This window comes from Chaetura pelagica, unplaced genomic scaffold (genome assembly GCF_000747805.2).
Source record: "Chaetura pelagica isolate M959 unplaced genomic scaffold, ChaPel_1.0 scaffold41, whole genome shotgun sequence".
Taxonomy (NCBI): Eukaryota; Metazoa; Chordata; class Aves; order Apodiformes; family Apodidae; genus Chaetura; species Chaetura pelagica.
Genome location: NW_009951944.1, coordinates 55,870 through 74,049, shown reverse-complemented (window position 1 = coordinate 74,049; position 18,180 = coordinate 55,870). Strand labels below are relative to the sequence as shown.

Genomic DNA, 18,180 nt, shown 5'->3' with positions numbered 1-18,180 from the left:
GAGAGAGAGAAAAGAGAGAGACTTGGCTGGATTGAAAACTCAACTACACAGCTTTAATCAAACACTAATGAATGATACAAGCAAATATATACAATTATATACAGATATATTCAGGTATGGGCAAAAGCCTCTCACCTTCCCCCACCCCCAGCCACTCCCACAGCACTTCCCTGAACTGGGAAGAGTCCCGAGGAATCTCGGAGCTGCTGCTGGAGTGATGAGGGTCACAAGAGCTCGAGCCTAAGGGTCGACGGTGATGGATGATCAGAGTCCTCCCCGGACGCCAGCCATGGACGGAAGAGAAGGGAAGAAGAAGAAGGAAGGAAGTTGTCTTCTGTGATCTCTGACCTTCCTTTGAGCTTACGTAGATATATGGAATGGAATATCTTTGGCCAATTTTGCTGTCTGTCTAACTCAGCCTCCTACGGGGGGGTCACAGATCTCTCCATAGTGTCTGAGCCGGCAGAGTGAAGGTGCGACCTTGAAGCCTCAGTAGTTAGAAAAACATTCCACTGTCTTATCAGCCTAGCAGAACACACTGTTGCTAGTTAAAAGAAAGCTTACTGAAGGAAAAAAAAAATAAGTAAAAAGAAAAATTGGCTTCATCCTGGCTCAAACCAGGACAGAGGCAAAATACACCTGATAACATAAGACTTGTTAATGAGGACTATTCCCCACAAACATTTTAAATGATGCACAGGTTCAGCATTAGTTCCCAATCAATTAATTATGCGTTATAGATTTGCTGTTTTAGTTCAGGAAGCTATAAACATAACATATAACATAACATAACAACATAACATAACATCTGAAAATGTTCCACAGCTCTCACGACCAATAAAACGTATATTGGATCATGTACTAACCGCTTAATAAGTATTATATAAACTTCTAAAGCTTTAAATACAATTACAAAATCTTAGCCATTTTATGTATCTACACTCATTTGTCAAGGATTATAAAAATATTTTGTACTGCTACAGTTTATTGTGCCAAGCCAATTTGTTCATTAGTGATATATTGTCCCTATTTTGTCTCAGACTAGTAGTCAGTTGTCTGGCTGCATGTACAAGAATTAAAAGCCAGTGCCCTACCTGCCAAATAAACTGTCATGTACTCCATAGATTGAACACACACTAAGGTCTATTAATCCTTTAGGTTTTGTGGCTCGTTTTTCACTTTCAAAATAAATAAGCTGGGCATCGTTTCCCTCCAATATAAAGTACAAGTTTTTCCATCTCTTTCCTTTACCTGTAAGGAAAGCAAATAAGAAGTTACAGTGTTCTAAAGAAAATGTAAATTTTGTAAATTAAGAAAAAAGAGAGCGATAAGGTTTTTGTAAAAATACAAACAGAAAAACAATGTACAGTTAATCATGCTTAAGTAATAACATGTGTATGTACTCATTTTTTTTCAGCACTTAGCTAAAACTATACCCTCTTCACAGATTCAAGTACAGTTTTAGATGGTTCTCCAAACATTTTAATTCATCTCAACAGGATTAAGCAAGCACACATGACCTCAATCATATCAGTGAAAAGACTGTGTCTATACAGTTTGCAAATAACGTGTGATGCTGTAAGTGATCCAATTTATTATGGCCATTTTAATTAAGAAATAGATTTCTCTTGACATGAGAAAATTTTTCCTAAACTCTAATCAACCAATCATCATAACAGATTACATCACAATGAATGTGACTTCATTCATTCTTCAGAATGACTGAAGAATAGAAATGGAAATACAATATATACAAACTTGGATCACAACCATGCCCCAAGCACACCTATAAAAAAAATATTTGACCAGTTCCACATTTACACATTAAAAAGTATTTTAAAAAAATTAATAACTGGAGATTTAAATGTCAAGGCTTGTTGGAAAACACATTAGATGTATCAGTTAAATATAGATTTAGTCACTGACTAAACCAAAAATAAATCACTCATTGTTTAATGTCCTCTGAATTACAACTTCTAAGGAACTGCAACTAATTAATACATAAATCACAGTACCTTTTAGAAAAACATTCAGTCTTTATTTTTCAATTTGATAATCAAAGATCCACCACAGCCCTTCATAAACAAGCACTTGTACTCACTGCTTTGGAAAACTGACTTTAACATCCAATTCACAGAAACACAGAATTGTTGTACTTGGAAGGGACCTCTAGAGATCATCTAGTCCAAACCCCTGCTAAAGCAGAATTGCCTAGAGCACATTACTCAGGACTGCATCCAGGTGGGTCTTGAATATCTCCAGAGAAGGAGACTCCACAACCTCTCTGGGCAGCCTGTTCCAGTGCTTTGTCACCTTCACTGTAAAGAAGTTTTTCCTCATATTTAAATGGAGCTTCCTATGTTCCAACTTGTGCCCGTTGCCCCTTGTCCTGTCACTGGGAACTACTGAAAAGAGTCTGGCTCCATCCTCCTTGCACCCACCCTTTAGATACTTACAGGCATTAATAAGGTCTCCTCTCAGCCTTCTCTTCTCCAGGCTAAAAAGTCTCAGCTCTTTCAGTGTCTCCTCATAAGGGAGATGCTCCAATCCTTGAATCATCTTTGTTGCCCTCAGCCCAGAACTGGATGCAGTATTCCAGCTGTGGCTTCATCGGGGCAGAGTAGAGGGGAGAATGACCTCTTTTGACCTACTGGCCACACTCTTCCTTATGCATCCCAGGATTCCATTGGCCTTCTTGGCCACAAGGGCACACTGATGGCTCATGGTTAATTTATTGTCTATCAGGATTCCCAGATCCTTCTCCTCAGGGCTGCTTTCCAGCAGGTCCACCCCTAACATACACTGATGCATGGGGTTCTTCCTCCCCAGGTGCAGGACGTTACATTTGGCCTTGTTGCACCTCATGAGGTTCTTCTCTGCCCAACTCTTCAGCCTGTCCAGGTCATGCTGGATGGCAGCATAGCCTTCTGGTGTGCCAGCCACTCCTCCCAGTTTTCTATCATCAGCGAACTTGATACCCTTGTCTAGGTCATTGATTAATACATTAAACAAGACCGGACCCAGCGCTGACCCCTGGGGAACACTGCTGGCTACAGGTCAGTTATTATACTCTACTAGATGGAAGAGTGGTTTTTTTTTAATTTCTCTTCTGTATGCAGGTATGTGCATCTCTTCACACCTACTCAGTACTCCTGCTTGCACATTTAAAGTATCTCATTATCCTGTTTAGGTAAAGATTTTTGCTTCAAGTTCATTCTCAGCTGATTCCTCAACCTACCACATTCCTCTATACGTTCTCTCAGAAGTAGCACTCTCAAGAGAAGTGCAAGCAGCTTTCCTTGCTTTATTCCAATGATCGAGTTCTTATTTCCTTTGAATGAATCCTTTAAATTTGGCTATATTTAAATGCTTACCTTCTTTCTCACTTTTGCTTGCTATCTAGATCGCTATCTGTTATTTATTGTTTTAGCTGTCTTTGTCATATGCAGAAATGTTATTACTTTTTTTTTTTAATCAAATTTAGTGAAAACAGACAAACTGAAATCATGATACTTGGAAAGGGACTAGCTTCCTCAGAACATCCATCTTGCTCAATGGTAGTTCTTCAGGGATATATTGAGATGATTCAGTTTTTAATCTGGTTATTCTATAATGTGTTGACTGTGTTAGTGTTAGAATCTCAATAAAGTCTCAATGTACCTTGTACACCAGAATATGCATTTTAAATTAAACATATTACCTAACTTGGAATAACAAAATTAAACCATCTCTGGTCTCCAATGAATGTCCTGATTTATGTTAATATATTTCTCTTTAACTCATGTGATCAGATTAAAATTAAACAACTTGTGTATTAAATATGAATAACTTATATGAAAATTTACTTCATTTACTGAATCCGAATGTTACGTTTTATAAAAGGCACTTAGCTTTTGTGCTCTTTTCTGATGTTTTTGGCAAGAACTGCCAATCAACATCTTAATATTGTGTAGAATTTAGTGTATTATATATTTTTATTAATGTACTTCTTAAGGAAAAAGAACCGTTTGTATCCTTTACAGGCTGACATCTTTTGCTCACTTCAATTTTGCTTCCACTAGTACCAGTACTACAAAAAAAATGCATCAATTTCTGTGCTTTTTTAGGAAAAAAACATTTCAGAGAAGCAAACAGAACTCACTCTTTTTTAGAAGATATCCTTTTTTGACTATATTTTTATAAAAAGCATCCTTTGTTTTGCGACGAATTGTATTGTAGATTTCTTTTCCATCCACTGTATCATTAAGCACTTGTTCTTGATGCTGGTAACAAGGAAGAAATCAACATTTTTTTAAGCTCAGAAATCACTGTGAAACAATTGCATGCTATGAAGAAACTGCAACTGAAATTTTATTGAATGCTACCAATTATTTATTATTATTCTTTCATATGTTTTAACAAACTAATATAATTGAATACAATACTTTTGGTAGAAGTGTAATATAACTATTTCACATTAAATGATTAGGCCAGAATTATGGGAAGAAAAATAAGGTTTAAATGCCTTTATACAAAAGCATGCAGCAGGGAATAAACAGGAGGAATTAGAGATGAGGGTGAGCCTGCAGGGCTATGATCTCATTGGCATCACTGAGACCTGGGGGGATGGCTCCTATGACTGGAGCATCAGAATGGAGGTTTATAAACTCTTTAGGAAGGACAGACAGGGGAGACAGGGCGGGGGTGTTGCCCTCTATGTCAAAGACCAGCTGGAGTGCATGGAGCTCTCCCTGGGGATGGATGAGGAGCCAACAGAGAGCTTAAGGGTTAAAATTAAGGGGAAGAAAGGCAAAGGCAATATCACAGTGGGGGTTTGCTACAGGTTGCCTAAGCCGGAGGATAATATAGATGAGGCACTATATGGACAGATAGGAGCAGCTTCACATTCACATGCCATGTTCTGCATGGGAGACTTCAACCATCCTGACATCTGTTGGAAGAACAATTTGGAACTATATGATATTTAAGATCCCTTCCAACCTAACTACTCTGATTTAATAATAATAATATGTCTAGGAGTGGGGATTAAGAACTTTACTCCATATTTTGTATTGGGCTTCTGACAACTTTGCCTTTCTATTTACATAAATCAGTAAAAAAACTCCCCTTTGAGCTGTTTTTGAAGACCTGCTAAGATTTTGCTAAGAACAGGCCTTTTAATTCTCATCAATTTCTCCTCTCTTTTCCAAAGAAAGGACCATGCTTTTACTTCTCTAGAACAGAGAATAGAGAAAGCAGCCTTCAAGACTTATTTTTTTTTTTTCCTTTTTTTTTTTTACATAGGGTCTAAACACTCCATGCAGATTTTGGGAGGTTTTCCCCCAAAATATATACATAGGACCTTTTCCAAGGGCTATTGAAAGGCCTTTAAAAGCTTCTTATTTTAATGATTTTACAGTGGAACCTAAAGAAAAGCAGTGCTGTAAGAAGAGCAAATATATGATTTGACTGAATAGAGAATTTCTAAAATAAAGAAAATACAGGAAAAAATAGAGATAGGTAAAGTGTTCTGGAGTAGAAGAACCAGAACAAGTTTCAATGTGGACTAAACTTGGAAGAATCTTTGAGTCAAAGAGAAGGCTAGACTGAGAAAACTGAGAACTGAAAGGATTGGAAAAGATAATATTATAACTCATGATTTCTTATCCATAGGTAAATCTGTAATGTTTAGAATAACCTCTTTTTGAAGACATACATAATAAAAACAAATGTGGTGGTAGAGAAACAGTTTTGAATTCCTGCAGATTTGCTGAGCTGTGAATTCAGAAAAGGTAAACCTCTGAAAGAGGGAATTTAAAAGCATTTTAAAATGCAACATTTAGATAAAACAAATAAACAAATAAATAAGTGGTTATAATAGAAAAATAAAAATAAAACAAAATATGGGATAATCTGAAATATTCTCTTCCATTTTTTTAAATTTGAACAACAGAAGCTGTTACCTGTCCTACCTTACTCCTAAACACTGAAACCCAGAAAGAAAAAACAAGGGACAAAAAAACCAAACCATTTTACACTCCTACAAAATTACACATATTTATATTTCAAAGAATCATTGCATTCTAATTATTCACAGTACTGCTATGACTTTTCACTCTACTTTGAATTTCTTCCCCTTAATAGCAAGTCTCCTTGCTTTCTCTTTTAATGTAGCAATACTACAGAATCTAAAAGAAGAAAGGTAAAGAAAGAGAGAAAGAAGGATAGACTGAGAGTGAAAAGCCTGACAACTGTGTAACAAACAAGAACATAGTAGAAAAAAAATGTATTGTACTGAAGCTGAAAATTCTTTTTGAAAAATGTCAGAAGACCAGGTAGATTATTAAGCAATACAGTAAGATAATTATTTGTTTGCCTTGTTTGTACAATATTAACTACCTAATTTGTAAGGCATGGTGATAGAATTTAAATGCTAATAAAATCTTAACTGAGCTGATGTAATCACAACAAAACAGATTTTATATGAGTACATATCCTGTGTGGAAGGAACAAAATACCCAGCAGGACCAGAACCCTGGACTTCCACAGGGCAAACTTTGGTCTCCTCAATCATCTATTAAGGGAAATCCCATGGGACAGGGTGCTAGAAAATAAAGGAGCTCAAGATAGCTGGTCAACATTCAAGGACCACTTCTTGCAAGCACAGGATCAGAGTGTCCCAATGGTTAGGAAATCTAGTAAGGGTGCTAGGAGACCTGCATGGTTAAAGAAGGAACTACTGGGCAAACTTAAGTGGAAAAGGAAAATCTATAGATCATGGAAGGAGGGGCTGGTCACTTGGGAGGAATATAGGACTGTTGTCAGAGGATGTAGGGAGGCAATTAGGAAAGCTAAGGCCTCCTTGGAACTTAACCTTGCAAGTCAGGTTAAGGATAATAGAAAGGGCTTTTTCAAGTACATAGCTAGCAAAACTAGCAATAGAGGCAATATTGGCCCATTGAGGAATGAGGTGGGAGCCCTGGTGACAGAGGATATAAAGAAGGCAGAGGTGCTGAATGCCTTCTTTGCCTCTGTCTTCACTCCTGCAGGGTCTCCCTATGAGCCCCAGATTCATATAGCCCCAGAAGAAGTCAAGATAGAGGAAGAGTTTGACATGGTAGATGAGGATTGGGTTAGGGATCAGTTGAGTAATCTGGACATCCATAAATCAATGGGTCCAGATGGAATGCACCCAAGGGTGCTGAGGGAGCTGGCGGAGGTCATTGCTAGGCCACTCTCCATCATCTTCAGTAAATCATGGGCAACAGGTGAGGTGCCTGAGGACTGGAGGATAGCAAATGTCACTCCAGTCTACAAGAAGGGCAAGAAGGAGGACCCGGGTAACTATAGACCGGTCAGCCTCACCTCCATCCCTGGAAAGGTGATGGAACAACTTGTTCTTGTGACTATCTCCAGGCACATCAAGGACATGGGGGTCATCAAGAGCAGTCAGCATGGTTTTATCAAGGGTAAATCATGTTTGACTAACCTCATAGCCTTCTATGAGGAAATTACTAGGTGGATAGATGATGGTAGAGCGGTAGATGTGGTTTATCTTGATTTCAGTAAAGCATTTGACACCGTCTCCCACAGCATCCTTGTGGATAAGTTGATCAGGTATGGGTTTGGTGACCAGGAAGTGAGGTGGATTAGGAACTGGTTGAAAGGAAGGAGTCAGAGAGTTGTAGTCAATGGGGTAGAATCTGGTTGGAGGTGTGTTACTAGTGGAGTCCCACAAGGGTCGGTGCTGGGACCGGTGTTGTTCAACATCTTCATCAACGACCTGGATGAGGGTATAGAATGTACCCTCAGCAAGTTTGCTGATGACACTAAGCTGGGAGGAGTGGCTGACACACCAGAAGGCTGTGCTGCCATTCAGAGAGACTTAGATAGGTTGGAGAGTTGGGCGGGGAGAAACATGATGAAATTCAACAAGGGGAAGTGCAGAGTTTTACATTTGGGGAAGAACAACACCATGTCCCAGTACAGGTTGGGGGCTGAACTGCTGGAGAGTAGTGTAGGTGAAAGAGACCTGGGGGTCCTGGTAGACAGGAGGATGACCATGAGCCAGCAATGTGCCCTTGTGGCCAAGAAGGCCAATGGCATCCTGGGGTGCATTAGAAAGGGTGTGGTTAGTAGGTCAAGAGAGGTTCTCCTCCCCCTCTATTCTGCATTGGTGAGGCCACATCTGGAGTATTGTGTCCAGTTCTGGGCCCCTCAGTTCAAAAAGGACAGGGAACTGCTCGAGAGAGTCCAGTGCAGAGCTACGAAGATGATTAAGGGAGTGGAACATCTCCCTTATGAGGAAAGGCTGAGGGAGCTGGGTCTCTTTAGCTTGGAGAAAAGGAGACTGAGGGGTGACCTCATCAATGTTTACAAATATGTAAGGGGTGAGTGTCAGGGGGATGGAGTTAGGCTTTTCTCAGTGATGACCAGTGATAGGACAAGGGGTAATGGGTGTAAATTGGAGCATAGGAGGTTCAAGGTGAATATCCGAAAAAATTTTTTTACTGTAAGAGTGACAGAGCACTGGAACAGACTGCCCAGGGAGGTTGTGGAGTCTCCCTCACTGGAGACATTCAAAATCCACCTGGATGAGTTCCTGTGTGATGTACTCTAGGTGACCCTGCTCTGGCAGGGGGGTTGGACTAGATGATCTCTCGAGGTCCCTTCCAGCCCCTAAGATTCTATGATAATCTTATTAGCATTCATGTCCTAAATGAGTATCATTCTAACAAAAAACAATAGGAGAAAGCAGAAACAGGAAATAGATAAAGGAGAAATTCGAACAGAAAACTAATATGTGAAAATGTAAATACCAAGGTAGAATGGCCAAAAGCCAAGCCAAGTTTGACCTTAATGAGTCAGCTGATCAGCAAAAGTTCTTTAGCCATAAGAAAACATGAAAAGCAAGACCATCAAGCAGTGAGAACAATATTGAGATGAAGTGATATATGCACTGGCTCCATACTAAATAATTTTCTCCCTTTCCCCTCATATATCTATAAGAAATATGGTTTTGAACAACAGGACAACAGCAAGACAAAAAACATTTCAGTAATAGGAATTACAGGACTCACAATGGAAGCAATACCCTATTTTTTACTAACTCAAGATAATCTCCATAACATAGCTATGAAATAAACAATGTACAAAACAATAGATCTAGCGAAAAATATTTAAAAGTAATTTTCTAATTAGAAACAAATGTCTCTTTGATTGAACCAAATAGTATGCAAGACTTATGAAACTTTTCTTTCTTCAAAAACAGAGCATGACAGTATGTGGGAGAACACACAATCAAATGTAATTACATCACCAGTAACTTTTTTTTTTTTAAACAAAGCTGAGTCATAAATATATCTGAAAAACTTAGAATTTTATGCAGTCTCACATGGAAAATTAGTCAATGCAGAGAAAGTTATTGATACAGGAATGATAAGTGGATATACAAAAGCCAAAGTGAAGATGATTGCCACAATTCAAAAAGAATTATGGAGAGCAAGAAAAGTTACTCGGTGAAGCTTTTCAGGGATCAGTCTTGGAATTCAAATTTCCTCACTTTTGTCTCAATGACATTACAGAGCATGAGTTAATAGTACCAGACAACTGGAAAGCATTGATGACGAGGCAATCACCAATAAAGGAACAATCAGAATAATAATGCAGCAATCTAGTAATACAACATAAAATTTGCACTTTTTGATACTTACCAATAGAAAACAATATAATATAATGTGGCTATGATAATGACACAGATAATATTCTAGGATATATCTGTTATGTACTCTCACAGAAAAAAGGGCTTCTGTTGCAGCCATCAAGAGCAGATGTCCTGCTATGAGACAACAGCAAGAGAGATGGGACCCACTTCAAAGCCACCTCTGGTTCCTCTTGCATGATTATTATAAAGAGGATATGAGAACCTGGGATAATAAACCTATTGATATTCTCCAGCTACATGTACAAGAGCTGCTAGACAGAAAAGGTGCAGTAGACGGTTCTTCTTGGAAAAAGACAGCTCCAGCAACCAGTCTTTCAACCAGGATGGTGCATTGACCTCTAATGCTCAATATCAGAGGTGCCCTGCCTCCAGCCAGGGGAGGAGAGGGACAACAGAATTTATTGAACTGTGTGGATTTGGCAGCCTGGCACATTAGCACCACAAAGATATAAAGCCTTGGTTGACACTGGTGCACAGTGCACACTAATGCCATCAGATCATAAAGGGAAAGAATATGTCACTATTTCTGGAGTGAGGGGAGAGTCTCAAGAACTGACCATTGTCGAAGCTGATGTAAACCTCATTGGTAATATGTGGCAGAAGCACCCTATTGTGACTGGCCCAGATGCTCCTTGCATCCTTGGAATAGACTATCTCAAAAAAAGGATATTTCCAGGACCCAAAAGGATACTGGTGGGCCTTTGGTATAGCAGCTGTAGAGACTGAGAATTTTGAACAACTACATACCTTGTCTGGCCTTTCAGATGACCCTTCTCTAGTGGGGTTGCTGAAGGTTGAAGACTAACAGGTACCAAGTGCCACTTCAACAGTGCACAGAACACAATTTCATACCAACAGAGACTCTGTGATTCCCATTCATTAGCTGATCTGGCAATTGGAAAGCCAAGGTGTGATCAGCAGGACTCACTCACCCTTCAACAGTCCTATTTGGTTGGTCAGTGCGAAAGCCTGATGGCGAGTGGAGGCTCAAAGTGGATTATTGTTGCCTGAATAAGGTGACACCACCACTCAGTGCTGCTGTGCCACACATGCTAGAAGATGAGCTGGAGACAAAAGCAGCCAGGTGGTGTGCCACTATTGACATTGGTCATGCCTTTTTCTCTATTCCTCTAGCACCAGAGTGCAGGCCACAGTTTGCTTTCACCTGGAGGGGAGTCCAGTACACCTGGAATCAACTGCCCCAGGGGTGGAAACACAGCTCAGCCATTTGCCATGGACTGATCCACGCTGCACTGGAGAAGGGCAGAGCTCCAGAACACCTGCAGTACATAGACAACATCATTGTGTGGGGTGACATGCCAGAAGAAGTCTTTGAGAAAGGTAAATAGATCATCAAAATTCTTCTGGATGCTGGTTTTGCTGTAAAAAGAAGCAAGGTCAAGAGACCTTCACGCGAGATCCAGTTCCTGGGAATCAGGTGGCAAGATGGACATTGCCAGATCCCAATAGACGTGATTAACAAAGTAACAGCTATGGCCCCACCAACTAACAAAAAGGACACAGACCTTTTCAGGGACTGTTGGTTTCTGGAAGATGTATATTCCTGATTATCGTGCAACCTCTTTACAAGGTGACCCGGGAGAAGAATGACTTTGAGTGGGGTCCTGGCCAATGGGATGCTTTTGAGAAGATTAAAGATGAGATTGTGCATGTGGTAGCCCTTGGACCAGTTTGAACAGGTCCAGACATCAAAAATATAATCTACACTGGAGCCAGGAACAATGGTCATAATTGGAGCCTCTGGCAGAAAGCACCAAGGGAAACTCGAGGTCGTCCCCTGGGATTTTGGAGTAGAAGCTACAGAGGTTCCGAGGTCAATTACACCATAACTGAAAAGGAAATACTGGCAGCATATGAAGGAGTTAGAGCTGCTTCGGAAGTGATCGGTACTGAGGCGCAGCTCTTCCTAGCACTCCGATTACCAGTATTGCAGTGGATGTTCATGAGTAATGTTCCTCCTGTGCATCATGCCAACAATGCTTCCTGGAGTAAATGGATTGCTTTAATCACCCAGCAGGCTCGGTTAAGGAACCCAAATCATCCTGGGGCCATGGAAGTGATTACAGACCGGCCAGAAGGCACGTATTTTGGAATGCCACCTCATGAAGTGGTGAAACAAGCCAAAGATGCGCCACCATATATTCAACTGCCTGAGGCTGAAAAACAATACGCTCTGTTCACTCATGGCTCCTGCTGTCTTGTAGGAAACCGCTGGAGGTGGAAAGCTGCTGTATGGAATCCTACATGACTTGTTACAGAAGCAGATAAAGGAGAAGGAGAATTGAGTCAGTTTACAGAAGTAAAAGCCATCCAGGTGGCTTTAGATGTTGCTGAATGAGAAGAGTGGCTGAGACTCTATCTCTGCACTGACTCGTGGATGGCAGCAAATGGCTTGTGCGGGTGACTAAAACAGTGGCAGCAGAACAACTGGCAGCAAAAGGGTAAGTCAATTTGGGTGGCTGACCTATGGAAAGACATCACTGCTCAGGTAGGGAAATCAGTTGTGAAAGTGCATCACATAGATGCACACATGCCTCGGAGGAACATCAACACAATCAACGAGCAGATGAGGCTGCCCAAGTGTTTAAAATAGACAGATTTGTAACACGAATGCAAGCTGTTTTTAGCTCGATGGTCCCATGATGCCTCAGGTAATCAGGGTAGAGATGCAACATACAGATGGGCTCGTGACCATGGGGTGGACATAACCATAGACACTATTGCACAGGTGATTCAGGAGTGTGAAACATGCGCTGCAATTAAGCAAGTTAAATGGTTGAAACCTTTGTGGTATGAGGGGAGGTGGTCTAAGTACAGGTATGGGGAGGCCTGGCAAATTGATTACATTACATTGCCTCACCAAGGCTGGAAAAGACCTTTAAGATAATTAAGTACAGCCTATGACCTAACACCACCACAACAGCTAGACCATGGCACTAAGTGCCACATCCAGCCTTTCCTTGAACACATCCAGAGACTGTGCCTCCACCACTTCCCTGGGAAGTCCATTCCAATGTCTAATCACCCTCTCTGTGAGGAAGTGCTTCCTAATATCCAACCTAAAGCTCCCCTAGCGCAGCTTGAGGCCATGTTGCTAGTTGCCTGGAAAAAGAGCCCAGCCCCCACCTGACTGCAACCTCCCTTCAGGTAGTTGAAGAAAGTGATAAGGTCCCCCCTGAATCTCCTATTCTCCAGGCTAAATAACCCCAGCTCACTCAGCCTATCCCTATAAGACTTTCTCTCTTGTATGTGAAAGAAATTTGTTGGGAAAAAGTGTTTGGGTTTATCCTACTTCTAGCAAAGACAAACCTGTCTGGGGAATTGTTTTTGCTCAGGGACCTGGACCTACTTGGTGTGTGATGATGGAAGATGGTGAAGTTCAGTTTCCTCAAGGAAATCCAACACTGGGAGAGAATTCTTAATTTGACAATTGATAGACTTTGTGTGAAATATTATGAGAATAGAATAGGGGTGGAATGTCCTGGTTTGAGCCAGGATAAAGTGAATTTTCTCTGTGTTTTTTTTTTCTTTTCAGGGAACTTTTTTTTAGCAGCGCCAGTGGACTGATAACAACCAAGGATACTTCTGAAGCTCGTGTCTGCAGTTTCCCCCCCCATGGGTGAGCAGACTACACTGAAGTCAGGATCAGCAAATCAGAATATTCCCTTCTCATAATATTTTGTCTATTTGGCTTTCTGTATAGGTTAAGACATCACAGAAGTTGAGCCTTTGGTTTCCTTTTTCTCTCTCCTTTCCTGCTTACTGTCACTTCTATCACCCTCTCTTTGTCTCTCTCTGGGTTTTTTTTCCATTTTTCTTCATAGTCAACATCTGAGGACCCCATCCATGTGCCTGGACACTCCCCCCTTCAGCCGGGAGTCACCAGAAATGAGTTGCTGTTAGAGTTGCCGGGGGAGGAGGGACGGGATCGGGTGTTGCATATCCCTTTATAAATATATATATTCCCCTATCACTAATAATAAAATAAATTTGTTTCACTTTTCAACCCAGAAAGCCTCTCTCTCATTTTTTTTCTTCTTCTTTCCCTACCTTTGAGGAGGGGGGGGTTGAGAGCATTATTGTTATTGGTTTGACTGCCAACTCAGAGCCAAACCATGACAGGTTTGTTGATTGTCTCTTAGGATTAATTTATGCTACAGGGCAATAATGTTCCAGAACACACCCTGCAATCCCAGCCCCCTGATGATCTCTGAAGCTTTTCTGTGTATATAGGTTTTCTCTGGGGGAAAAAAGACACCAGAAACAGAAGAATGGAGGGCAGCCTAGTTCCCCACCCACCCCAACATGGTATTAAGGCACAGCATTGGTTCAGTCAGGGACCAGAGCTGGGAGCACAAGATAGAGTATTTACACTCCAGAGCACAGAAAAAGCTTAGCATATCTTCTGTTTACTACAAGCCAACCTTAGATAAGTGAATGCATATGAGGATAAAACCAAAGAAAAACACAAGCTCAAACCAAGCTTATTCAGGATGGGATAATGCTCTTTAACTATCATGGATACTTCTGCTGTAATTCAATTCCTATGTTTTAAATATTTGAGGATTAAGTCAGTATCTTCAATAACAAGTACACAGAGAGATCAAGTTTTACCTGCATTGGAACAGGATCTTTAAGGTAATATCCTTCAACAATCTGTTCTTTTCTATAATGTTCAATGATCTCAGCAATACTGTTCAAATAAGAAAAATAAGATTAAAAATGTTAAACCAGTACATTTTTGTTCTACATGAGAATTTGTTTTTCCATGCAATCACACTACATTTCCTCACAAATTTATAATAAAAAATAAGTGTTAAACATAATAATCTCATTTGTAGCAATGACAATTTACTAAATACATTGAAGTCAAGAAAATTCACAGAACTGTACTCATAATGTATTAATTCTAAACTCCACAAAACATTTTCAATTTGTTGTTGAATATGCCTGTATTTGGTCTGGGTGGGATGGAGTTAACTTTTCCCATAGCAGCCCTCATAGTGCTGTGCTCTGTATTTGTAGCTAGAAGTTGATAACAAGTTCTGGCTACTGCTGAGTAGTGCCCCCACATCATCAAGAATGTCCCTCCAACCCCACTCCTCAAAGATCAGCAGGCTGGGGATGGTCAAGAGGTTGGGAAAGGACATAGCCAGAACAGCTGACTCAAACTGACTAAAGGAATATTCCATACAATAAGGCATCGTGCTCAGCAATAAAAGCTAAGAGAAAGGGGGGGGGCGGCATTAGTTTTTAAGGTGTTTGTCTTGCAAATCAACCAGTACATGTACTGAGGCCCTACTTCCCAGGAAGTGGCTCGACACCATTTCCTGATGGGAAGTAGAGAACAATTTTTTTTTTATTTGCTTTGCTTCTGTGTGCAGCCTTTGCTTTTTTTATTAAACTGCATTTATCTTGACCCACTAGTTTCTCATCTTATTTTCTCCCCCTGTCCCACTGAGGAGGGGGAGTAAGAGAGGGTCTTGGTGGGCACCTGGCAGTCAGCCAAGGTCAACCCACCACAATGCCAAATGAGTACACTACCTTTTCCACATAGAAGTAACGTGCATTTCCCAGCTCTCCAACCAAGCTGAAAATTGCTATTTTATTGGTAATAATTTCCAAAATCCTAGAATAACTTAGGAAGGGTAATATGAGATACTTCAAACTATGCAAAGCAATTTCTTTCTAGGAAGACAGGAGTGGGAAATAAAAACGTTCTGTAACATAGATTATGCAGATTATACTTCAAAATCACTAAGATAGCATGCTAAATTAACTACCCAGTCAGTAACACTCCTCTATGGAGAAGCTTGCATTCTAATTACCAGAATCAGGTTTAAATAGTATTTTAACGGATCAGAAGTAGTGACAGATGCAATCTAAAACTCAGTGTATCAGAGTTGCACTTATTTTTGCAGTTATTGAAAGTTACACAGTAACAAAGAGAACCAACTTTAACATCAACACAGATGAATAATTCGTATGCAAAATATCAACCTGAAATTAAAGAACTAAGTAATTAAGCAGAGAACAAAATATACTTTGCTTTCTCATTTCATATATACTGTTATCTGTGTGTGCAAATGTAATAAAATAAGGTACACATGATGAGTTATTTGGCCTATTACAATTGGATAAAATTTTGTCCGAAGGAAAGATAGATATAGGAAACTATTAAAATGATAATAAAAAATGTAAATAAAACAATAGAAAGACATCTTTCTTTGCTTTTTCACAGAATTACAGAATTGTTGGAGTTGGAAGGGCCCTCAGATATGGGCTAAATGTAAACAGTTTTCTGCTTTTAAGCCAGTTATAATTAATGACTTTCCCATTACTCATCTACTTGCATTTATTCAAAGCAACCTATTTCATTAATAATATAAAAGTCTCTGTCCCAAATAAACTTCATTTCTATGCAGAAAACTTATTGTTCACATTTATCTCATGTGTTTTAGGCAGCTGTTTCTGCTTACATATTTTAAGTCACTGAAGCTCAAGCATTAACTGTACACTGAAAGATTTAAAAGGATATCACAGAATTGCTGGACTTGGAAGGGACCTCTAGAGATCATCTAGTCCAACTCTGCCACTGAAGTAGGATAACCTAGAGCACTTTACACAGGACTGTATCCAGGCAGGTTTTTAATATCTCCAGAGATGGAGACTCCACAACCTCCCTGGGCAGCCTATTCCAGTGGTCCATCACCCTCACTGTAAATAAGTTTTTCCTCATATTTAAATGGAACTTCCTATGTTCCAATTTGTACACATTGCCCCTCATTCTAACACTGGGAAGTACTGAGAAGAGCCTGTCCCCATCTTCCTTGCACCCACGCTTTAGATACTTGTATACATTAATAAGGTCTCCCTTCAGCCTTCTCATCACCAGGCTGAAGAGTCCAAGCTCCTCCAGCCTTTCCTCATAAGAGAGATGCTTCAATCCTCCAGTCATCTTCGTCATCCTCCTCTGGATCCTCTCCCCTAGTTCCCTGTCTCTCTTGAACTAGGGAGCCCAGAACTGGATGCAGTATTTCAGCTGTGGCCTCACCAGGGCAGAGTAGAGGGGGAGAATGACCTCCCTTGACCTACTGGCCACACTCTTCTTTATGTAACCTAGGATCCCGCTGGCCTTCTTGGCAGCAAGGGCACACTGCTGGCTCATGGATAATTTACTGTCTATCAGGACTCCAAGATCCTTCTCCTCCAAACTGCTTTCCAGCAGATCCACCCCTAACCTCTATTGGTGCTTGGGGTTCTTTCTTTCAGCTGCAGGACCCTACACTTGCTCTTATTAAACCTCATGAGGTTCTTCTCTGCCCAGCTCTCCAGCCTGTCCAGGTCATGCTGAATGGCAGCACAGGCCTCTGGAGTGTCAGCCACCCCTCTCAGTTTTCTATCATCAGCGAACTTGCTGAGGATACACTCTGTCCCCTCGTCCAGATCATTGATGAACACGTTGAACAAGACTGGAGTCTTAGAGTATTGATCCCTGGGGGACACCACTGGTTACTGGCCTCCAACTCAACCCTGATCAATTGATCACCATCCTCTGAGATCTGTCATACAGCCAGCTCTCAATCCACCTCAGTCTTTTCTCTATTTCATTCTTCTAAAGCTATGAACTCATGTATGCTTGTTAAGTCAATTAATCTTTCCATGAACATTTTTATTTTTCAGGTTTGTAAAGTGACTTGAATTTCTCGGTATTACTAAAAATCAAATAAATTTCCATTTTTATTGATATACAATATGCATATGCCATTTTTTCCATAAAAATGTAAGCTTTACCACACTGCATAAAATAATCACTTGTATTTTGCATGTTGAACAGCTATTGCAAACATCTTGTTATGAGGGCAATCAATAATAAAGCAACTTTAAATAATTTTTTCCTCATTCATCAAATCCCAAATACCTTGACTGTCAATGACACTTCTCCTTCCTTGGTTAAAAAAACAGGAGTCATGCCTCAACATAAGAAGCAATTGCCTGATTTCTTCCAATTTTATAAAATGAGCTAAAGAATAAACCAAGTTTTATTTGAAAACTCATTTTGGAGTTAGAGTACCATATAGACTATGACTTTATGCCTTGATGGAGTGATTAAGGGTTTTTTTTCTTTGGCGCTCTTCTCTCCCCACACAAACTCAACTCAGATGGTCACTGTATATTGTCTTACCACTAAAGCAGCCCAAATGGATGAACAAGCCAAACTTTGCAAACAGAAAGATATTACATATCTTCAAACACACTTGAGAATTAATTTGCAAGGGATCCAAGTTATCTAACAAGTAAAATCTAAAGCATGAAATCAGACTGACCACAGAAAGAATCTAAGGGATAGGAAAAAATGGTTTATAACTCTTTTCAGCATCTGACAGCAACAAAATCATACTTACACAAAATACATCAAGGAAGGTATAAATAAGTATGAATTAAAATAATGAATG

The 18,180-nt window shown here is 40.1% G+C and overlaps 1 protein-coding gene across 1 annotated transcript in view; it reads right to left on the bottom strand.

The window, feature by feature from the left end:
• Positions 1-18,180, bottom strand: part of LOC104387961 (ras GTPase-activating protein 1-like) — a 104,907-nt gene that overhangs the window by 39,568 nt on the left and 47,159 nt on the right. Inside the window, exons 9-11 of the mRNA XM_009996765.1 lie at positions 14,339-14,417; positions 4,142-4,262; positions 1,095-1,251 (exon numbers count right to left, since the gene is read on the bottom strand). Of these exons, the coding sequence (XP_009995067.1) occupies positions 1,095-1,251; positions 4,142-4,262; positions 14,339-14,417 (357 nt within the window). The remainder of the gene's footprint in view (positions 1-1,094; positions 1,252-4,141; positions 4,263-14,338; positions 14,418-18,180) is intronic.